This window comes from Scaptodrosophila lebanonensis, unplaced genomic scaffold (genome assembly GCF_003285725.1).
Source record: "Scaptodrosophila lebanonensis strain 11010-0011.00,11010-0021.00 unplaced genomic scaffold, SlebRS2 tig00000072-arrow-pilon, whole genome shotgun sequence".
Taxonomy (NCBI): Eukaryota; Metazoa; Arthropoda; class Insecta; order Diptera; family Drosophilidae; genus Scaptodrosophila; species Scaptodrosophila lebanonensis.
Window position 1 is genome coordinate 5,638,533 of NW_022060558.1, and position 21,472 is coordinate 5,660,004.

A 21,472-nucleotide genomic window follows, 5' to 3' on the forward strand; every position below is an offset into this window, starting at 1 on the left:
TATTGAAACGTACCTTGTGGGCGAAAATGAATCCACCGTGGGATCCGGATCCGGTCTAGCGTGGGATAACTCCGCAGGAACTCGTTCCACCTCTGCTGCAGCTCGGAGGGGAGCGGATCATCCCATCCGATTCCGCTGAGCCAGATTTCTTGCATAAAAATCTTGGAACGGACAATAATTGGCGCCAGCCATCCGGCGGGATCGAACAGCCTGGAAATCTGGGCCAGGACCTCCCGTTTGGTGAATGAGGACCCTTCCTCCAAAGCGGATGCGATGAACAGGAACTCATCGTCGGTGGCCTTCCAGCGGATGCCCAGCGTCTTAGTCATGCTGGCATCCTCAATGTCTAAGAAGTCGGCGCGCAGCAGATGCTCTGGTGGGATGCCGCGAAGAATGTCCTTGTTGTTGGCGACCCACTTGCGCAGTGGGAAACCTGCTGCGCTGAAAGCCGCTCGTATCTCTCGTATGGATGAGAGTGCTTCCTGCTTCGTATGTGCTCCGGCCAGGACGTCATCCACATACATGAAGTCCGTGAGGACCCGGCTGGCGAGCGGATACTGCGCCTTGGAGTCTTCGGCAAGCTGCAGGAGCACGCGGATGGCCAGGAAAGGCGCACAGTTCACCCCGAAAGTGACTGTTTGGAGCTCGAAATCCCGCAAGTCACCTGCCGGATCGCGGAACAGGATTCTCTGGAACCGGGTATGTGCGGGGTCGACCAGAATCTGCCGATACATCTTAGTGATGTCGGCACTGAAAACGTGCTGGAAAAAACGCCACTTCAACACCTGTAAAGTCAGGTCGGCCTGTAGGACGGGCCCCGTGTGAAGTACGTCGTTTAAGCTGTTCCCGTTGGACGACGGGCAGGATGCGTTGAAGACCACGCGGACCTTGGTCGTGGTGCTGTCCGGCTTCAGCACCGCGTGATGGGGCAGGTAAAAATTGGCGTTGTCCGTTGGAGGAGGGACAGGGCGCATGTGCCCTAAGTCGAGATACTCGTTGATGACTGCGTCATACTGCTCCTTCAACGAAACGTTCCTAAGCAGCCGAGCCTCGTTCTTGAGGAACTGGGCCATCGCGATGGATCTAGAATGGCCCAGTTGAATGTCCTGGGGGTCCTTGAAAGGCAGCGAGACCGTGTATCTGCCATCCGGCCGCCGGCTGGTGGTCTGGACGAAAAGCTGTTCGCACACTGCGCCCGCTTCCTTCTCGCAACTCACCGGGATGTCCTCCACCTCCCAGAACTTGGTGAGCAGCTGATCCAAGGATGGCTGTGTGCTTGCTGAAATGCGCGTGGTGAAGGAACGGATGGCCGTCTTCCTTGCCGCCGCTACTGGTCCGGTCAGAATCCATCCGAAAATGGTCTCCTGTGCCAGCAGCGAGCCGCAGACGTTTGGCCGGGTGCCGCCAAGCAGCACGGCAGGTAGTATGTCAGCGCCGATGAGCAAATCGATGGTGGCGCTTCGGAAAAAACACGGGTCTGCCAACGGCAGGTCAGGAAGATCTCTCAAGGTTTCGCTGGATATGGGAAACGATGGCAGGGCGCCTGCCAGTTGCGGCAGCACGTATGCCGCCGTCTCGACTTCGCGCCTCGGTTGTGAGGAAGATGCCAGCTTGACACTGCACACCTTGGTCGCGAGCCCAGATGTGGTCGCGTTCAGCCCCGATACCTGGGCCTGCACCTTCTGGAACGGCAGCCGAAGAGATCTGCGTAGGCGTTCTGAAACGAAAGTTCCCTCGGAGCCAGAGTCGATGAGCGCACGCGCGGCGTAGACGCTACCCAAATGGAGCACGTTCACTATAGCCGTGCCGAGGAGGACGCCCTGAACGCTGCTGCTGAAATAGCTCTGAACATTCGACGAAGTGGACTGTAATGGATTGCAATGTGGAGGGGGAACTGATGCTGAGGGCGCCGATGGAAGGGAGGGGCCACGGTGTAGGAGAGTGTGGTGGCGCCCCTTGCACGTAGCGCAGTTGTACTGGCTTGTGCAAGCGTTTAGTTGGTGCCCTCGGGCGAAACAATTCATGCAAAGCTTCTGATTCTTGATCACCTTGCATCGGTCCTTGACCGACATCTGCAGAAAACGCGGACACAGGCGCACGGGGTGGTTCTCCTTCGAGCAAAGATTACAGGTCTGCGGACTGTTGCGGACCTTCGTCTCGAAAGAGTTGACTCTCCTCGCAGCCGGCTCCTTTTGAGCTGGCTTTGGAACGCGGGTGCGGAGGCCCAGGGTCGCATCATTTATCGCTTCCAATGTGCGATAGCGATCCGAGAGGAACTGATTCATGTCGCTCCAGGGCGGAATTTCGGACTTGTCCTTTACCGACTGCTCCCATAAGGAAAGGGTAGCTGGAGGAAGCTTGGTGGCGCAGAAAAACACCAAAAGGCAATCCCAGTCCTGGGTGCCAATCTTGGCATTCTGGACAGCCGTTAAGCACCCTTGGATTGTGCTCTGGAGCTCCTTGATGGCGATGCCACACTCCGAAAGAATAGGCTGGAGGTTGGCGAGGACCTTGAGCTGACTGTTGACCAACAATCGCTTGTTTTCGAAACGCTCAGTTAGGTTTTTCCAAGCTGAGGCGAAACCGTCGTTGGTCAGTGGGGAATTACGCACGATGTCCTTCGCTTCGCCGCGAGTTTTGGAGAGGAGGTGGTAAAGTTTTTCCACCTCTGTCAACCGCTGGTTGCGAATGTACAACGCGGTGAAGAGGTCCCTGAACGTGGGCCACTTCAGGTAGTCGCCAGTGAAAACCTCGGTGTCCACTGGCGGAAGGATACAGCCCCTGACTGGGGGCTCGGGACTTGGAGCGGGAGCGCTGCTCCGCGCGGACGCGTCTTGTATCCGCGTGGTGAGCTGAGTGGCGCACCGCTCATAGACGCGGTAGCAGTGATCATACTTCATCTGTAAGGCCTGCTTGTCGGAATCGCTGGACTCTGATTGGCTCAGAGCCCGGAAACAGCGCCGACGCTCTTGCTGAACCTGTTCCCACAGGGCTTTGACTTGGTCCAGTTGGATCTGCTGCGTGACAAGTGTCACGGCTGGGTCGGACGAAGAAACTAGTGCCTCAAAATGGCACAGGTCATCGCTGACCGAAATGAATTCGTCCAACACCATTTCGATCGTTTTGGAAGCGATCCGAACAGCTGCTCGAGTAGACGGAACGGGTTTCGCAATTCTGGGCACCCTCACAGAGAGCTGTGGCGAACAGCTGGTCTTCCTTGGAGAAGGAGACGAAAAAGCGTTCACGGACAAATGTGATTTGGGGCTGCCCTTCTTGGCGGTGGAAGGCGAAGGTTTTTTCAACAACAAGCGTGAACCCGGACTGCTCCTCTTGGAGGTAGAGGGCGAAACCTTCTTCAACGACGACGGTGGTTTCGGAATAACCCCTTTTGACGTCGACGGCGAAACTGTTTTTACAAGGGACGGTGTCGGAACCGAACTGGATTGCGCGTCAGAAGAAGGAACGGCCAAACGCTGAGAAGTGGATGGGGCGACCGAGGTAGACGGATGGACTAAATGCTTCTTCGTGTCCTCCTCGCCTTCACTGGGCATACTAGGCTCTCACACGAGCCTGCTAGAGTGGGCCCACTTGAGGCAGGTCGGGTATGAGTCCGCCGGAAAACGGCGTTGCTGACCGCTTATGGCGCGCAAAATTCTGCGACAAGTTTTATTAACTGGCTTATGCTAGCTGGAGGTGCTGAAAACTTGTCGGACACAAGGTCACAAGAATATGTGTAGCCACCGAAATAAAAGAGAAAATGGATTTCGTTTTTTTCTCTATGTTCGTTTTATTAAAATTAATTAAACACCGCGGCAGCAATAAATATATGTGCAATTAAGTTGCTGGACAGCTGCAGGCGGTGATATGCGACGAAGAATCCAAAAAAACCAACAAAAAAAAAACCCAAAAATAAATATAAATTAAAGCTGGATAAAATAACTGCCAGGTAGAGGTGCTGGAAAGGTTCGGGAAAAAGTCCACAAGGATATGTGTATTCACCGAAAAAATTTGGATTTATTTTTATTTGATTTTATTAAAGTTGCTGAAAAATCGCAGCAAAAACTACACGCAATTACGTTGATGGAGAAAGACCAGCTGGAGGCGCTGGTATGCGACAAGGAATCCCAAAGAAACATAAAAAAAAAACAATAATAAATTTTATTTAATTTATTAAGTTACTTTTTGGGATAAAGTAACTGTATTTAATTTTATTAAGTGATTTCCGGGATAGCGGACCGCCAGTAGCAATTGGTCACAGTGATTATCGAAATTAATAATTCAGCTGTGACTCGTTACCGTGACCAAGTTTCTGGTCACACTCCAATTTCGATGATTGTAGCTTCCGATAACTGATTTTACACAAGTGTCATCACTTGTTTACCTTTAATGGGTAAGTAAAAATTTTAAGTGCAAAACCGCAATATGTTTTAATTTTCGCACAAGCGCCGACGCTGGATATCGCGCGGGCTATAAGGAATACCAACTGGAGTGTTGGCACGTAGCGGGGAGTCGTGGACCGACCGGTGAGTGTATAGGATTGTGTTAGTAATTAAATATATGAGTGTAAATATGTTTGTGTGTAAATATTATGGTTCGTATATTTAGTGCATGCAGATGTGTTTATAGCGGACTCAAATGTATATAGATATATATATATATATATATATATATATATATATATATCAGCGTATGCGGACGTACGTTTGTTTCCGCTGCCGATATATGAAAACGTGTATAGATTTATACGCAGCGGCTGTATATATGTGTATGTGCATATGTTAAAATATGTCTCTTGTATAATGTGCATGTATGTATATAAAGTGCATGTATATAAGCATATGTGGAAATATGTTTATTGTGTAATGTGCATGTATATAAAGTGCATGTATATAAGCATATGTGGAAATATGTCTATTGTGTGACGGACCATGCAAAAACTATGTGGTGTGAATTGTGCATTAGGAACGTGCAGGTAAAACAGGTGTGTTTCCCACTGGACACTTGTTGCATATGGGAAAGAATATGCGCAAGTATGCCAAGATGCAAACGCAAACGGACGGAGTTCGGGTTGAACCTGCTAATTGTTGCACTTCACTTTTCGTTTAAGCGGACCAGCGCGGTACCGGCGTTAGACGAGATGAGGCCCTTGGATAAGGGACGGACAGCGGGATGCTGTTCCGTTGTGGGGGTCGGCGGACAGACCGACAGTGAACAAATATGGCGTAAGTATCGCGCCACAAGTAAATAGTTTACTTAGCTGCTTCTCCTCGCAGGTATCCAACGCCAGGAACAAGCTGGGGCGAACGGTCGTAGGCTGCACAGGACTTGGAAGGAACGGGAGGTGCACCTGAAGATCCGGCTCGAAGGACAATGTTGGCGTGGGGCGTTGGGGGTGAAAGTCCAAAAACCGCAAGGGAAGTAAAATGGCGTCTGCTTTCCTTTTCACTGTGACGTGACTCGCACGTATATATATATTCTTCACTTGTATGACAATTTGAAACTAAACTTAACCTAATTGCAGTGGCGCTTAGCTGCCCATATGAAAGAGGGAGAGGCCGCCGACGCTAGCAGCGCTCTGCCAGCAGATGTTGCTGGCAAGCGTTGCCATGTCAACACTGGCAGAGTGCTGCCACATCAACAGCGAATATGCCGGAATTACTTTTAGCATACTACGATGTGCCCTTGGAAAGTCCGCTGAAGCTATCCAGTAATGGACATCTAGGTCAGTTAAAGATATCTTATGGAGCGCATATGTCTATTTATTGCTTTGTTACATAGACTTGATAATTCCAAAAACAACTGGTGGCCACAAGCCATATGTTATTGGAGCTTCGCTAAATACACAATATGAAGCAGAGAGCATCCATTTCCACTGGGGTTCAGCCGAAACGCTAGGGTCTGAGCACGAAATTGATAACAAACGATTCGATATAGAGATGCATATTGTACACCGAAATATGCGCTATCCTGATATGAATGAAGCGAAGAAACATCCCGATGGATTAGCCGTTTTGGCCATTATGTATATGTTCGGTAGAGTAAGTTTCACATTTGTTAGCTGCATACATGAATATAATTAGTAATTATGTATTTACAGCCAAACGCAATAACCAGGACAGTCAACCCTAAGTTTTTTAGGGGGTCCGGTCCTCGGCTCAATGAATTATTTCCGAAATTAAAAGCAAACAATTTCTTCACATATAATGGCTCGCTGACCTCAGGGAACTGCGAGGAGTCCGTCACTTGGATCGTATTTGCCCAAGAGTTGACGATGACAAAATTACTGACGTCTATATTTTCGAGCATACAGGACTCCAATGGAGGACATTTAAAACCCAACTACCGTCAGATTCAACCCCTTAACAATCGCACGGTATTTTATCGCCCTTAGCACCAAGGTTATTTGTAATAATCCTGTGCTGTCCACTTTGCTACGGTCATAGAGGCAAATAATTTACCCAAATATTTATCCACAAAACTTAATTTTTAATCAGCTTTAATAATATTAAATATAATTTGAGAAATTTGTGTGTGTGTCAGAAGTTCTTTTTTATAAGAAGAATAAAGATTTGAATTACAAGACTGGAAATCAGGCTCAGTATCCCAACTTCCACCCACTCTTCTTCATGAAGAACATTCTTCAAATCTATATCGGATTGAGATTGTACATAGCTGTTACATAGCTGAAACACATACATATGTTTCATGTATATGTACATATATGTACATACATCTGACATTATAACGTTATTTTGTTGTAAAGAGGAATGAAGAACCAGCAATGACAGATATGGTCCTTATGATTGATATATTGCCATTTCTCTTTTTATTATTGGCATTAACGTTTTTTTAACACAAAATCGTTTTATTATCACAGGAACACATGAGTAGGAATGGAATACATGATCAGCATCAAAATATCAAATTTAACAATTGCGCGTACCTGGTCGAATAACTAAGAATTTATCTTGGTCTGCACCGTATTTTTGCCCTTCCCTTTGCTTTCCTTTAACTACCTTTTCTACCCTTTCTTCTAAATTATACATTTTATTTATTTTTATTTTAACAGATTCAATCTAGTATCTTATACTAAACTTAATATTAGATTAACGAGAACTAGCTACTCGGCCCTTCGACTAAAAATTATACATTTAAATCATTTAATTACATAAGAGTTTTATATTTTTACATTTAGTCGTGAACATGCTAGCTCAGGGCTGAGAAGGAGACCGCGTTTTTAATTCGTCTAGTCATGCTGACCATTTATGTATCTTTAATATGTAGTCAACCAATCTTCCTTCTTGGTGTTACAAACTCATCATTATTCTTTTCACTGAAGCGCACAGAAAGTTGTTCATAATAAGACTTTACAACAGACAGAAGGGAGAGTGCCATCACCAGCACCACGGCACAAATTGATCCAGACTTGGTGTCTTAAAAGACTGTATATGGACGGACAGATAGACAGATAGGGCTAAATCGGTTCGTCATGTCATGCTAATCAAGAATATATGCATATACTCTGCCACGCCTCATTTTGTCTGTCACATACATTCGCACTAAACAAGTATTCTTGTATCCTCTAACTCTTTGGGTACAGTGCATAAACACAAGAATGGAAAACTAGAGAAGACTAGAGAAAACTAGAAGGCCCACCTCTTATATACCCTGTACCCACTCCTTTAAAAAGGAAAATACCAATATTTTATAAATTATTTGTATACCCTGTGTGGCAGACCCCACAATAGTACTATCGTATGTATTATTGATCATCATGACAAGACGAACCGATTTAGACATGTCCGTCTGTCTGCCCGCCTGTATGAGCGCAAGGATCTCAGTTATCAACGGCCCAAGCTCTAGGCAGATCAAGTTTGTTTGCATGGACAGAACATAAGACCTTTAATAATTAAATTTAGCACGGAAACACATAAGCACTAACCGGATGTCATTGTCAAATTTGAGATTAAAATTCCGAATATATGTATGTACTTTGATGGGCCTGTTGAGGAGCGACTATGTGTTACATACATTCGCACTAATCTAGTACACCCTTTTAACCTTTGGGTACAGTGTATAATAAGAATGAATGACTTCAAATATAAGCATACAAGTATGTACAACAGTGGAGAGTGTACTAGTGTTGTCGGTGTCTAGTGGCACTATTTTTTAATAGTATATGCAAGTTTACTCATCTTCATGATTATATTGCTGGAATGTAAAGTAAGTTATCTAGCGCAATCGCCTAAAGTTGTTATTATTGAACCAGATTTTACAGCTCTCCTTAATTACTGGATGGGCCGCGAGAAATTTTGATGCAGGAGCAGGTTTTTCGTTCAGAGTACCATCGGCAACGTGGAAGCAGAGATTCCACCGAGCAACTATAAAACGATTTGCAATTTGCATGTAAATTGCACACTAGGCCTAAGCCCGGGTAAGCTTATCAAAAAGAAGATTGTAAATTGACGATGGCCCGGCACCTATAAATGGTCCTGTGCGCCGCAAAAAGTCGCAGTGCAATTGCAAGCGCCGACTAGAACACATCGTGCCTGGAAATATATAACAAAACAATTATCTATTTGAAGAAATAGCAAAAAATAATAGTTTGGCATGCATTTTGTTATCTTTTCATGCCAGTTGCTTGGTTTTCTGAGAGTCTTTGCATTTTCTCAGGCTTATATACGTAAGTTGTAGCTTTGATTTGGATATGGGTCACATGGATATTTAAAAGAAATTCACACTTTCAGAGATAAGCCAGGAATACCTTAATGACATACTAATAGATCGGGCCCAAGATAGGGCAGCTGGCGAGTATAACTACGATTACAATGGCGATGATTGGACAGGCTTGTGTCAAATCGGGCAGAGTCAGTCACCCATTGATCTCTTATATGATGATGTAAGTACACAGAGCAGCTAGCGACGATACGAACTTAAAAATTGTTTTCTGTAGGCCATCAAGAACAACACTATACCGCGAATACAGTTTCACCACTACGGGGAATCTCTGCGCACGCCGTTGGTTCTCATGAACAACGGCCACACAGGTGAGTGCCGCAGAAAGCCCCACCGAAGCTTTTTCTTGACCACGACCTTCCTTATACAGCTAACATGGTTATACCACCCACCCGAACTGGCCAGCGTCCCTTCATAACTGGTGGACTTCTACGTGGAGAGTACGAGGTGCAAAGTGTGCATTTTCATTGGGGCTCGAACTCATCCAAGGGATCGGAACACTCCATTAACTTTATGCGCTATGACGTAGAAATGCACATTGTGCACAAGAACCGGCGCTACGAATCCATGGCAGAGGCTAGTCAAAACGCAGATGGATTGGCTGTGCTGGCTGTTATGTTTGGAGCGCAACCGCAGCCTTTCTCGCAGTATTACGGACTGAATAAAATTTTCAATCAGTTGCCGCGTATTGTGGAGTATAATACCAATACCACCATCCCGGGGCAGTTAAATATGGCCCAACTTTTGGGCAACATAATAGTCGGGGTGTTCTACTCCTACAATGGTGAGTACTCGCTAGCCAATACATCGCCAGTCTCTTATTATTCCCATTGCTTATAGGTTCCTTGACAACGCCAGATTGCGCCGAGGCTGTGACATGGACTGTCTTCCCCGATGTCATCAATATACCCGAGAGGCATATAATGAAATTTTGGCAATTGAAGGACTCGCGCGGCACTCCCCTAATCAATAATTATCGAACCATCCAGGATACGAATCAGCGACCAGTCTATTACAGGGGCGTGTCGTCACTATTTCTTTAGCAGTTTTAACGATTGAAAAAACGACATGTAATTTACAATCATACTATCATAGTCCCCAAATTCAACATCGAATTTACCTATTGCTGTGGTTTTTATACCCTGTGCCCAAAGGGAAAAAGGGTATACTAGTTTAGTGCGAGTGTACATGTAATACACTGAAGTGAGCGTTGCACACCTCACAAAGCATGTAAGTATATTGTTAATCAGGATAACAAGACGAGTTTATATAGCCATGTCCGGGGTATTTAGCATTTTATTATTGACATGTAGGAAAAAACTACCTTTTTTCTTTTTCTTGATCAGGATGACAAGCCGAGTCGATATAGCCATGTTCGTCTGTCTGTCTGTATGAACGCAAGGATCTCGGAAAGTATAAGACCTAGAATAACCAAACTTGGTATCCAGATTCTCCTACGCCCAAGAAAGGGCAAGTTTGTTCATTTTTCCCGATGCACCTCTATAACTCCCGTTATTCTTGTCACTTCCAGTTAGTGCTTATATATCCGTATCCCAAGTTATTTATTATGATAGGTTGATTAGAAAGAAAGTTATAGCCATATAACCATAATAAATTAATTAAATTTTTTTAATAAATTTTTTTTGTGGGGTGGTACAGGGTATTTAAGAGTTGGACCTGCTCGACTTTAGCAATTATTTCTTGTTTGTTTCCATGTTTGCCTTAGCTTTATCTTTTATTTTAAATTTATCCAAAAATTAGATGCATATATTTTAAGGTAATTTTCTAAATTTAAACAATATTCATACGGTTTTTCAAAATTTGTTGATGGTAAAAGCTATACGGAAATTTTGCTCGGCAGTAGAGCGCACATGCTTTGTACAAAAGCCGTTTAACTATGATCATCACGGGGATGACTGGGAGCTGGCCTCAGATGTACGTTGTGGCAAACAGCAATCTCCAATCGCTATTAATAGAAAGAAAGTGAGGTCTGTGTTCCGTATTGCCGATATCGATTCTTTATGCATACTACATCCCCATAGATATGCTTGTCAAAGGCTAGTAAATTGCATTTCCTAAATTACCATAAGCCACTGGCTGGACCCCTAAAATTTCATAACACTGGAACTACGGGTAAGTCAGTCGGGACCCATAAACAAGTCACGCTTCGTGTACAATATTTTGGCTAGCGAAACTATATTTTTCTGCGGTGGAAGATGGTACACTACCTGGTATTTGTGGCTGCGTTCTCGAGAGCGTTTACCAAGCAGTGCAAATGCATTTTCATTGGGGCTCAGAATCTTCTAAGGGGGCAGAGCATACAATAGATGGCGTGCGGCACGATGGAGAGCTCCATATCGTTCATAAAAACTGTGCATATAGCACAAAGTCCGAAGCCATGTGTTCCCCAGATGGGTTTGTAGTACTGGCTATTCTATTACGGGCTGTGACGGTGCGTCTTCTATCAATAAAAAAGTTTTGCCTTACAAATTTCTTTATCTAGAAGCCAAAAGTCGAGCCGGTGGGACTGAACAAAATTCTTCAGCAAGTCAAACAACTGCAGGAGTTTGGTTCGATTACAACTATAAAGCCCCAAATGAAGATGAATGAACTATTTGCAAATATAAAGACAGACGAGTTTTTTTCGTATAAAGGTTGATGAGATGTCTAATACAATTAAACTACAAATTACAAATTTTCCTTTTTACAAAGGGTCGCTTACCACTCCACCTTGCGTTGAAGCCGTTAATTGGTTTGTTTTCCCCAAAGCACTTGAAGTAGGCAAAAAATACGTAAGTATTACCTACTTTTATATACATATGTATGTATGTACAAGTATGTACAAGTATTTTTGTGCTTTATCTCTTTTATAACATAATATTTACAGCTGAGGCATTTTTGGTGTCTACAGGATTCATATGATAAGCTAGTAATAAACAATTATCGCAACTTGCAAGACATCCATGATCGTACTGTATATTTCCGTTCCATGATGTAATTACCGAAAGAACTGATCAATTAAATATCGGAAATGTATACATATATACATATACATTATGTTTTCAATAACTACGCATTTACTTTAAAGCAAGAGAGAACGCTACAGTTGAGTAAGCCCGACATTGAAATACCTTGTAGCCAGAGAAACTCCGACACTGAGTTATATGCGCAAACAGCAGAGGCAAAAAGAAGAAGAAGAACGAACTAGATGCTGCACTTTGTGGGCGTAGTACTGGAGAGAAATTATTTCGCAAATAACCTTTCTTAGAAATTACCGATTTGGGTGAAATTCGAAACAAAAGTAGGTAATTGAATATATATTGCGATTCTGAAGCGAGGGGAGGGGAGGGAAAATCAAAAAAAAAAAATAAACTCGTGTAGCTTAGGGACTAGGAGCATACCAACATGCCAAGTTTGGTTAATGTGCGCTCGACCGTTTCCGAAATCCAGGCGTTCATCCAAACGGACGGACAACTAAATAAAATGATTTTCAGGAGCTACCACCCGCGATAGGTCAACATACTATCCGATCCCTACTAATTCGAAGGTTTGGCCTTGGGACTTGTTAATACTTAGTTAACACATAACAGTCGATTCTTTATTTATTTTTTTTTAACACTTATTCTGCTATTCGTGACACCGGGTCAGCTAGCAAGATAAAACAAGAGAGAACGCTACAGTTGAGCAAGTCCGACAGTTGCCTGTACCCTCCACAAAAAAAGAAAATTGAAAAAAAAATTTTGTTTAAATTGAATTATTAAAAAAAATAGAATTAATTAATTAAATTAATAAAGAAAATTTATTTAATACATATGTACATAGAAGACATGTTTATGTACAGTTTTAACAGCATACATTTACATCATCGTGTCTATGCGTGTACTTATGTATGCAGCACAAAGTTGAACCAAAGCAGCAGAAAAACAACAGCTTCGGGCAGCGCTGCGGGCAGAGCTGCAGACAGCGCATGGGCAGCGATTTTATTTATAAGTATTAACAGGATGTAACTACCAAAATTCATTTCAAAATTCCAAGAATTACGGAACTTATAAAAAAAAAACAAGTAGGGAAGCTAAAGTCGGGTAGCCTGTACCCAAAGGGTGAAAGGCTATACTAGTTTTGTGCGAATATATGTAACAGGCAGAAAGAGGCGTGGCAGACCCTACAAAGTATACATATATGTATGTATGTATGTATATTATTGATCAGGGTGACAAGCGCAACCGATATAGCCATGTCCGTCTGTATGAACGCAAGGATCTCTGTCTGATAAGACTAATAAGTCTTAGTATTAGTTATTAATCTTCAATTCAAAAAGGTTACTGATGTTAAACAGTAAAAGAGTCGAGTTTCTTCAGCATGAAAGCTATTTTATACTCCATTTACAGATGTGGCTACACATCTTCAATCCAGGCGTCACAATCTTCTAATAAAACAGTAGCTCGCACGCTATATTTATATTATCCATTAATTTAATAAATAAGTAATACTATATTTTTTCAACAGTTTGGTTCCTTAAACAATTGCCTTCTAATTGCTTGCTTTTATACATTTCAAATATTGTCGACATACATTATAAGTGGATTAAACAACTAAAGTATACTACAGTGTATTGAAGTTTTAACTTATTTTAATTAGTCACTTTTTAAGCTTACATTTTTGCTAAATTATTCCATTATAGATATAAACCATTTGCAGAAATTGCATCTTTGAGCTAATGATTCTGTGAGGTACTTTCTATTCGTCATATTACACCAATTGTTTTGCTATATATACGTTCAGTTACATATCTGTCAGCTTGCGACTCTAGCTCCAGATTATGCCCAAGCATTATTCAACACTGAAATAAAGCTCGCCTAAGCTGCGTTAGAGTTGGCCCATGTATTTTAAAATGTAATTCAATAATGAAGTGATGAAGAAACTTACCGAAAAAGTGCATCATGAGGAAAAGGGGCAACATGAAGTGGTTTGGGTGAGACAAGCAGACGTGAAGGCGTCGCAAGCCCCAATGGTAGATGATGCAAGGACAATAAAAACAAAGCTTCCGATTGTTTACTCCGAACGTTATGGTGTTCGATTTGCAGGCCTAGAGAAGCTGCATCCTTTTGATGCTGCCAAGGGGCAGCATATACAAAAAGTAAATACGGCTATCTAAACTATATTTTACAGACCGACGTACTTAACCGACTTCCACTGTCTTTAAGTTTCTGCTCGATGACCTTGTCCTTGAAAGCGGTAATTTTTACGAGCCCACTGAGCTAAGCAAAGAGGAGCTTCAGCGGGTGCACACACGGAAGTACCTGCGCTCCCTCAATTGGAGCTTTAATGTGGCCTGCATAGCCGAGGTGCCGCCATTGGTTTTCGTTCCCAATTGTTACGTGCAACGCGGCTACCTGCGCCCGATGCGCTTCCAAGCTGCTGGGTCAATATTGGCTGGGAAACTAGCGCTGGATCATGGTTGGGCCATTAATTTGGGCGGTGGTTTTCACCACTGTTGCGCCTCTAGAGGTGGCGGTTTTTGTCCCTACGCGGACATTACTCTAATGCTGGTACGTCTATTTGAGCAGGAACCGCATAGAGTGCGTCGTGCCATGATTGTGGACTTGGACGCACACCAGGGTAATGGGCACGAGCGTGACTTTGCAGGCAATGAGTTCGTCTATATTCTTGATATGTACAATGCGTTCATTTACCCGAGGGACCATGTGGCCAAGTTAAGCATACGATGCGCTGTGGAGCTGAAACACCGCACTGAGGATGCCTACTACCTTCGACAGTTGCGCAGGTGAGAAGGCATAATAGCATGTTTTCGGTACGTCTATTTTAGACTTCATTTTGTATTTTGTGGACAGGTGCTTGTCGCAGTCGTTGGCTGACTTCCAACCGGATATTGTCGTTTATAATGCCGGCACGGATGTGCTGAAAGGTGACCCCTTGGGTAATTTAGACATTACCGCAGAAGGAGTCATCGAACGGGATTACATGGTGTTCCAGACGTTCCGATCCCGAGGTATACCTATTGTCATGCTTCTTAGCGGTGGCTATTTGAAGTCTTCGGCACGCGTCATTGCCGGGTCCATTGTTAATTTAAAACGAAGCCTATTGCTTTGAGTTGGACTGGCGTTGGAGCTCTTCGTACCTATTACAAGATAGAAACTGTGCTGTGAAAAGAAATTGAAAACCTGAGAGTGAGCTCATCAATATAATACCTTTTTTACGTTAGTTAAAATATATTTTCCAAATTATTTGAAAAGCGATCATTCTATCAAATGCAACAGCATCCGCATCTCTCTTAATCTGTCACTTGAGTAAGTTTTTTGAAAAGGCAGGTTAGACGCTGATGTAAGTGCAACTTAGTCAAACTAGCGCCTAATGCTTAATATTTGTCGATTATGTTTATGGTTTATATTTAATTTGCCAAAATAGATTACAATTGTGTTGTTATCAAAAGAATTATAAATAATTGTGGGCATTTTTGTATTTGTACATGAATCCCTTTCTTTACTTGTCCCGTATCTTTCAGTTTAAATTTGTCTTTTCTTACATTGTAAACAACTTTTCTTTTATATACAGTCACAAATAATTACTTGTATGAATTATAAAATGGACAAAAAAAAGTTTTCGCACGCGCATACATACATATAATATACGGATAATATATATATATATTTATAAATTTTTTCAGACGTTAACTATGTTACAAAAAGTCACTAATTAGTTAATAATTAGTGAAATACATCTTTACTTAAACAAATACGATAAATTAGAATATCATTTAGTGTCTTTAGTCAAAAATTTCAGATCATTAAAGGGAATTTTTTGATTGGCAGCAGCTAACGTATCTTGGTTAATGTAGTATGCCATTGTGTACATTTGAAACTCCTGCTGAGCCGCTTTTCTAACAAGCCGTGGGTCGCGAGAACCTAGAATTGTATATATCAATAAAAATCCATTCCAGAATATAACTGAGTTGTCAAACAGGAACTATTTCATGAACAAGTTCGGCATGCTTATGCATTTCTTGGATATGAGGTGCTACGCTTGATGACGGCATTTTTGTCGATGTTGCTGTTGATTTTATAGTCGAGTTATACACCCGAACCAAACATCAACCAAATAAGCTAAAATCAATTGAGATAAGAAAATAAATAAATGAGTGAAAAATAAAATCAAAACAATACATTTAGCACAATATGACTTGATTTGGCACAAAAGTCAAAAATTAAACTTAACTCCGGGAAATTGAGTATTATATGATCTGCAACATATGCAAATCTATGTTTGCGTCTACTTAATGAGTTGATAATCATTTAACCCATAATTATGTGACAAGCTATTCAAGTGGATTAAATTATTCCGCATTCTACAAAAATCACTTACGCTGCATTGCTCGCAGGTACATCGTCGAAAAGTACATCCGAACGCGAATTAATGATATATATCAGGCAGAATGAAATTACAAGAACCACAATTCCAATAGTTAATGTTGTGATTTTATGCACATGGGAAGGACGTAGAAAGATGCGGGCGCTGAATTGGGACCACGTTGATTCAGTCCACGTAGAGTATTTTCCAGAACGCCAATCGTAATCTGAAAAAAAAAAAAACATTTATAAATAGGTGTCTCAAATCAAATAACTTATTAATTACTTTCAATAAGGAATGCCGGACTCAGCGCATCCATGTAACTCTGAGTAGTCAGGCGACACTCGCCGGTGCCATTTATGCCGGCAACCCAATGCAATGGTAAGTTAGTGCAGTTTTCTTTAGCTACGCTAGGTTGGGGCTGCGAAAGTAGATATCCGAACAGACGATACGTCCAGCCTGATGATTCTTGCGAACCACCCAAAACGCTTATATACCTAGAAATAAAAACGATCAATTTAATAATAGCGCAAATGCTTTTCTTATGTTACGTACCGCATCGGAGGTAGAGGTAAGCCACTCGGACTGCCGGGGTACGAAGAGGCCTTAAATAAGCGGCAGTCTGCGGACTGCAAGAAGCAATAGAGGAACTCATCCGCCAACAATGGATTGGCGACTTTGTTGCCAGTGTACTGTAATCCAGTCAGCGTTTCATAGAGAGCGAAAGCAACAATCGATGACACATTGGCGACCTTCATTTGTAGCGCTGTGGCATTAAAATAGTTCTTCGACTCGCTCACGTCGATGAGGGATATGTAGTCTCGACTGGTGTTGGCATAGCTAAAGCCCACATTCACTGCATCATCGTAGATAGAGTGATAGTATTTGTTGGCAGGCACCGCATTCAAGATAAGTGCGGGAAATTGAGTGTCTCGTCGTAGAAATGATTGTGCCGATGTGGGCGGAATTTGGATGCCAACATCCGACTGAATGTCTAGATTGAATCCATACCGCGGCGAGCTAGCGTAATTGTTCAATTTCTTAAGAAAATCCTGGGCCAAAGGTGTTGTTATCAACGTATGCAGCTTGATGTTTGTTATGTCGTCCAAAGTGCCTATATCCAGCATGAATTCAATGTTTTCAAATGAGATGGGTGTGGATTTCGTGGACCGCGCGGGAAACACCAAATTTTCCATATCATAGACGAAACGCTGGGATCCTATGTAGTCGAAAGATTCTCCATTGAACGCCACAAATAACACATTACGGCGTGGATCAGGTAGCGATCCTTGTGGCGGCAGCAGTTGTCGCAAAAGATGAGCGACCTGCGTCAATGTAGCGAAACCCATCAAAGAATCCAGTGCGCCCAGACCTAAGAGAAGATCAACAAGGTCAACTTATTAAATTAAGCAAATAAGCTGGAAAAAGAAAATGTTCTAACAACTTAAGACTTAAATTTAACCATACCCCGTCCAGAAACGGTGTAGGGGCATAATAGAGAGCGTAGAGAATGTTTATGTGGCAGAACTCTTGTTATAGTTACAGATATGGTTAGCATGACGAGGCAAATGGATATAGCCATAACTGTCTATTTTTAAAAGTTATTTATAGTGCCTTTGCATAATGTTTTTTATTTGCAGATCACAAAACTACATATTTCATAACGCCGTGCATTCTTAGTACAATTAATTTTTCCATAAACTTACCCACACCATCGAACATGGAGGTAGTATCTAAGCGAGTTGTCACCAATATAAACTTCTCTGCTGTGTTGACACTACGCGGCACTTCCGTGGTTAAGTTTTCGGGAGAATTTCGGGGATAGAGCGTTGCATATACACTGCGCCCCTCCAAGGGGTCACAGTACTTAGTGCTGCCCAAATTGTTGATGAAGTTTGTGCGTCTCATGCACACTTCCGTGTTAACAGCTGCCGACATAAAGGATTTAACCTCCACTGCGCAAAGACTGCGCAGCGCGTGTGATTCGTAATCGAAGTTATTGAATTTTTCAAAACAGTTGACCAGTGTCTGTGTTTCGTTAACATCCGCTATGTAGTAGATAGGAAAGGGAAAGTCTTGGTGGAGGAGCCCCGTGCCCCAGGGATTCCAACTGTTGGGCGGATTGCTGGCATCGCAAGTCGCCGATTCGCTGATGTTTGGTTTTAACAGGCCACTGTACTGATTTGGGCAATTGAGCTCATGCGAAAACTGAGTCATTTTGTCAGAGTTACGATTGATGAGCAACACCACGGAGATAATGTCTGGACCAGCTTCCTTTAGGCGTAACAAATTACGGTGTGTAAACAGATGAGGTGGTATCATTGGTGCATATGGTGGTGATGGAGGGCTTGTAAGCAGAAAGTCCAGATCTGCCTCGATGTTGACCAAGTGTAGCACGCCCACTGAGCCCGAATACGTAGCTGTCGTTCAAGAGATAAGAATTGCATTTAATTTGTAGCTCAACAAAACAATCTATCAATTTACATGAGCATCCGATCTGGTGCGTGCCATTCAGACGCCGAAAGCAGGCTGCCCCCACAATTGGTTGATACATTTTATCACGCGTTCGTTCGCCATAAGCTACACAAGAGAAGAGAAAGAAAGCGGAAAATCAAGTGAGTCAGACATGGTTTTTGTTTTGCTTTACGGGTCCGTAGAGAATGGCTTGTAATATAAGAACTAAAATACATTATGTATTACATACAATCGTGTGTATCTTTTTCGTAAAATATACAATTTTGCGTTTTACTTCCTTTTTGAACATAATAAGTATTGGTTATTAAGTTAAGTTCATTTAAATAGACATTAATACTTCATTAGTTTCAATGAAACACTTTCATCAAGAAATATGAGACATTTTTCAGCCATTACACTAATCATCGTTATAATCAAATTTTGCAGCTTTTAAAAGTATTTCGCCAGATTTAAAAGCACAATTTTTATAGTTTTGCACAGGCTGTGCTCTGTCGGCGCCTAATACTTACTTATGCTCTGAAGTAGCAAAATAAACCATACCGCAACTGTTTTCATCTGTTGCGCCATTACGATTTAAAATAACTTCCGAATGCTGTGCAAAACTTTTGCACTACCTACTATTCTTGATTGTACTTTATGTGTTTATATTTATACACTACTTCTGGTAAAACAATAACATTCTGCCACTGTCACAACTCCTTCCGCGATAGTATCGATGCTTTCTTGAATAGAGATGTACATTTTGTATCTAACTGTTCCTATGTCACGAGTAAAAATGCTATCACAGTAAATTCACAGAATTGTGCGCCACTGCCGAGATTCGAGATGTTTTTGAATAAGGTGGCCTGCCACACGTTATGCTTTGAATAGTTTTGACCCATCTCTGGTATAGGATCAATTTCAGAAACTATATTGAGCTCACAGAAATTAATATCGAAGCCGAGTTTTTTTCTAAATCATCCATATCAGTATTTTAGTGTATGAAATAATTCTTTAATATACAAGTCTTAAGCACGTCGAATATTAACCTAAAACAGCGAGTCCTCCGCCCGTATGTATTCTCCTATATCCGATTGATGGAAACAAACTGTGGTCAGCGGATCTGCGGATTTACAGTCAGTGGTGGAACGGGCGAGGACACCGAAGCCCAGCGGCAAATCATTCATAGAGTATACTACAACGCCCTGATACTGCGCTGCATTTTCGGTAATGCGTCCTAACCCGGATTTGGGTATGTGGTTGCCATAGAGGAACTGTTGCTCAAACGAAGGCTTCACCCACACTTTGTATTGAGCGTAGGGCGCAATGAACGAAAGCGCCGTTATGTGCAGCTTCAATTTATTGGTCTTGGAGAATTTCCCAAAGCACGTCCCGACGCAGGCGAATTGTTTCTGGCTAAAGCACTCGCTCAACTTAAGTATGCGCTCCGATACATAGTAAACCCGATCGCGATGCTCCCTAAAGCAGTAGGTTCCGTCGGCGCGGTCAATGAGTTGTTTCACGTTTGTTCCAATGCTGCAAAATACATGAATTGTAACAAGTTTATTTATTTAACTTGAACGTACTTACTATTTGGACAATTTCTCAAAGAGGATCTTGGTGCGCTCTTCACTCAATCGTTTCATTTTTAAGATATAAAATACTATTAACTAATAAAAACAACACAGGCGGACAATTCCTCGGATGTGTTTTGCTTGGGCTGTTAGAACAAGCACCAAAAAATACCAAAGCCGCACACGTGCACTTCAGCGTCTGGCAAAAGTTACATGTTATGAAACGCAATATACCAGTGTTGCGCAATGTCCCAGAGCCCGTTTTGTTCGCCAATTCAAATGGATAAATTATTAAATTTTTTTTTTAAATTAAGCAAACTAAATGAAAACTAATTTAAACAAAAAATATGTAACACGAAGGTAGAGACATACGTTTAAATACTGTAAGCACAACAATTATTCGTAAATTAATAACATTTAATTGTAATGGTCTGTATATTGACAATTAAACGAGATCTTTGTAATATTATACAATTTTATTAAAAGTTAACAATAATCTTTTACAAATTCGGTAAAATAATAATCAAATTTATATTTGACGGTGGGCGCAATGGCGGTCCAATTGTCTGCCAAAAATCGAATTACTTTTCGAATAGCATACATTAACAACGGGATTCTGTAAATGTGTGTTTATGCGTATCTATGGGGGCAGTACACAGGTTAGCAGAAGTAGCAACTACAACAGCTGTTGACAGAGCATGCACAGAACATTATAATAATGGCCTTGACCGATCATGGTGACGCACTGGCACTAACCGAGCATTAGTTAGTTATGGAAAAACTACATCCAGCGGGGTAATTGCTGTATCACTAACTTCACCGGCTTAGACCTTTAAAGGAGTATGCATGGTTGGTTATTCTAGATCTTATCCTTTGTTTATACAAACGAAAAGGCAGACGGTTAATGGTCAAGAAAGTACATTTGTATGTACTATGTAAATATTTATGAGTCTGCCACTTGTTACAAACATACATTCGCTGTAAACTTTTTTCAAGTTGAGTTCGGGGTTTAAAGAGTGTAGCGGATTTAATCTTGAGTGCATTTTGCTTTTATGTACGTCGGCATTTCCACAGAAAGTTCTACCATAACCGAACAATTAAAAGTTAACTAACAGTTTTTCTTTACTTGTAATATTAAAAAGAAATGTTCAAATTTTATTAAATTAAAGATTTTAAAACTCTAGTTGCGATGGCGAAATGTCAGGTTTTGGTCAGCTGTGTATATTTTAAGAGCATTTTATCGTTACCATTTACGATTTTAAGAGTTATTGTGCATCTGCGGTCTTTTTGCAAATACAATAACAACAAGAACAAACCTTGAAATGCAGAAGAGCTAACCAATA

General features: G+C 42.0%; 6 protein-coding genes across 12 annotated transcripts; 4 read left to right on the forward strand and 2 right to left on the reverse strand.

Moving 5' to 3' along the window:
• The first annotated feature begins 5,316 nt into the window (after positions 1 to 5,316).
• LOC115625593 (carbonic anhydrase 6-like) lies at positions 5,317 to 6,534 on the forward strand. The gene is made up of 4 exons (XM_030520709.1): positions 5,317 to 5,463; positions 5,522 to 5,722; positions 5,779 to 6,038; positions 6,098 to 6,534. Exons 2-4 carry the CDS (start codon positions 5,647 to 5,649, stop codon positions 6,389 to 6,391), a joined length of 630 nt encoding a protein of 209 aa, XP_030376569.1. The 5' UTR covers positions 5,317 to 5,463; positions 5,522 to 5,646; the 3' UTR covers positions 6,392 to 6,534.
• A 2,053-nt stretch (positions 6,535 to 8,587) lies between these two features.
• On the forward strand, positions 8,588 to 9,825 carry LOC115625154 (carbonic anhydrase 2-like). Its single transcript, XM_030520083.1, has 5 exons — positions 8,588 to 8,683; positions 8,748 to 8,899; positions 8,954 to 9,047; positions 9,107 to 9,520; positions 9,577 to 9,825. The coding sequence occupies exons 1-5, from the start codon at positions 8,611 to 8,613 to the stop codon at positions 9,777 to 9,779; spliced, it is 936 nt and encodes a 311-aa protein (XP_030375943.1). The 5' UTR covers positions 8,588 to 8,610; the 3' UTR covers positions 9,780 to 9,825.
• Positions 9,826 to 10,509: 684 nt separating this feature from the next.
• On the forward strand, positions 10,510 to 11,780 carry LOC115625153 (carbonic anhydrase 6-like). Of its 4 annotated transcripts, none has more exons than XM_030520079.1 (6): positions 10,510 to 10,719; positions 10,779 to 10,869; positions 10,953 to 11,188; positions 11,240 to 11,390; positions 11,449 to 11,528; positions 11,624 to 11,780. In XM_030520079.1, exons 1-6 carry the CDS (start codon positions 10,564 to 10,566, stop codon positions 11,732 to 11,734), a joined length of 825 nt encoding a protein of 274 aa, XP_030375939.1. In that variant the 5' UTR covers positions 10,510 to 10,563; the 3' UTR covers positions 11,735 to 11,780. The 4 variants fall into 4 exon arrangements, with proteins under 4 accessions (XP_030375939.1, XP_030375938.1, XP_030375941.1 ...); XM_030520078.1 differs by having other exon boundaries at positions 10,513 to 10,719; positions 10,926 to 11,188; XM_030520081.1 differs by having other exon boundaries at positions 10,626 to 10,724; positions 10,926 to 11,188.
• Positions 11,781 to 13,417: 1,637 nt separating this feature from the next.
• LOC115625152 (histone deacetylase 11) lies at positions 13,418 to 15,189 on the forward strand. Its single transcript, XM_030520077.1, has 3 exons — positions 13,418 to 13,873; positions 13,941 to 14,521; positions 14,589 to 15,189. The coding sequence occupies exons 1-3, from the start codon at positions 13,649 to 13,651 to the stop codon at positions 14,845 to 14,847; spliced, it is 1,065 nt and encodes a 354-aa protein (XP_030375937.1). The 5' UTR covers positions 13,418 to 13,648; the 3' UTR covers positions 14,848 to 15,189.
• On the reverse strand, positions 15,127 to 19,238 carry LOC115625151 (nicastrin). 4 transcript variants are annotated; one of them, XR_003995516.1, is made up of 8 exons: positions 19,086 to 19,238; positions 18,586 to 18,681; positions 17,808 to 18,521; positions 16,657 to 17,473; positions 16,387 to 16,598; positions 16,117 to 16,327; positions 15,722 to 15,857; positions 15,127 to 15,659 (listed from the first exon to the last, which is right to left on the reverse strand). XR_003995516.1 is itself a non-coding variant. In XM_030520075.1 (7 exons), exons 1-7 carry the CDS (start codon positions 19,141 to 19,143, stop codon positions 15,635 to 15,637), a joined length of 2,133 nt encoding a protein of 710 aa, XP_030375935.1. In that variant the 5' UTR covers positions 19,144 to 19,238; the 3' UTR covers positions 15,127 to 15,634. The 4 variants fall into 4 exon arrangements, 2 of the variants coding, with proteins under 2 accessions (XP_030375935.1, XP_030375936.1); XR_003995515.1 differs by having other exon boundaries at positions 15,716 to 15,857; XM_030520075.1 differs by lacking the exon at positions 15,722 to 15,857.
• Positions 19,239 to 19,544: 306 nt separating this feature from the next.
• LOC115625498 (60S ribosome subunit biogenesis protein NIP7 homolog) lies at positions 19,545 to 20,278 on the reverse strand. Its single transcript, XM_030520558.1, has 2 exons — positions 20,146 to 20,278; positions 19,545 to 20,091 (listed from the first exon to the last, which is right to left on the reverse strand). The coding sequence occupies exons 1-2, from the start codon at positions 20,199 to 20,201 to the stop codon at positions 19,605 to 19,607; spliced, it is 543 nt and encodes a 180-aa protein (XP_030376418.1). The 5' UTR covers positions 20,202 to 20,278; the 3' UTR covers positions 19,545 to 19,604.
• Positions 20,279 to 21,472: the final 1,194 nt, after the last annotated feature.

Excerpts from the sequence above, each read along its gene's own strand:
- LOC115625593 (XM_030520709.1), top strand. The coding sequence starts at position 5,647 with ATGCCGGAATTACTTTTAGCATACTACGATGTGCCCTTGGAAAGTCCG. Across the intron at positions 5,723-5,778 it reads ATCCAGTAATGGACATCTAG|ACTTGATAATTCCAAAAACA; the intron begins GTCAGTTAAAGA and ends TTTGTTACATAG. Across the intron at positions 6,039-6,097 it reads TTATGTATATGTTCGGTAGA|CCAAACGCAATAACCAGGAC; the intron begins GTAAGTTTCACA and ends ATGTATTTACAG.
- LOC115625154 (XM_030520083.1), top strand. The coding sequence starts at position 8,611 with ATGCATTTTGTTATCTTTTCATGCCAGTTGCTTGGTTTTCTGAGAGTC. Across the intron at positions 9,048-9,106 it reads CATGAACAACGGCCACACAG|CTAACATGGTTATACCACCC; the intron begins GTGAGTGCCGCA and ends TTCCTTATACAG. Across the intron at positions 9,521-9,576 it reads GGTGTTCTACTCCTACAATG|GTTCCTTGACAACGCCAGAT; the intron begins GTGAGTACTCGC and ends CATTGCTTATAG.
- LOC115625153 (XM_030520078.1), top strand. The coding sequence starts at position 10,564 with ATGGTAAAAGCTATACGGAAATTTTGCTCGGCAGTAGAGCGCACATGC. Across the intron at positions 11,189-11,239 it reads TTCTATTACGGGCTGTGACG|AAGCCAAAAGTCGAGCCGGT; the intron begins GTGCGTCTTCTA and ends TTCTTTATCTAG. Across the intron at positions 11,391-11,448 it reads CGAGTTTTTTTCGTATAAAG|GGTCGCTTACCACTCCACCT; the intron begins GTTGATGAGATG and ends CTTTTTACAAAG.
- LOC115625152 (XM_030520077.1), top strand. The coding sequence starts at position 13,649 with ATGAAGAAACTTACCGAAAAAGTGCATCATGAGGAAAAGGGGCAACAT. Across the intron at positions 13,874-13,940 it reads AGGGGCAGCATATACAAAAA|TTTCTGCTCGATGACCTTGT; the intron begins GTAAATACGGCT and ends ACTGTCTTTAAG. Across the intron at positions 14,522-14,588 it reads TACCTTCGACAGTTGCGCAG|GTGCTTGTCGCAGTCGTTGG; the intron begins GTGAGAAGGCAT and ends TTTTGTGGACAG.
- LOC115625151 (XM_030520075.1), bottom strand. The coding sequence starts at position 19,143 with ATGGCGCAACAGATGAAAACAGTTGCGGTATGGTTTATTTTGCTACTT. Across the intron at positions 16,599-16,656 it reads TTACCTCTACCTCCGATGCG|GTATATAAGCGTTTTGGGTG; the intron begins GTACGTAACATA and ends TTTTATTTCTAG. Across the intron at positions 15,660-16,116 it reads GTACCTGCGAGCAATGCAGC|GTTCTCGCGACCCACGGCTT; the intron begins GTAAGTGATTTT and ends ATACAATTCTAG.
- LOC115625498 (XM_030520558.1), bottom strand. The coding sequence starts at position 20,201 with ATGAAACGATTGAGTGAAGAGCGCACCAAGATCCTCTTTGAGAAATTG. Across the intron at positions 20,092-20,145 it reads TTTGAGAAATTGTCCAAATA|CATTGGAACAAACGTGAAAC; the intron begins GTAAGTACGTTC and ends TGTATTTTGCAG.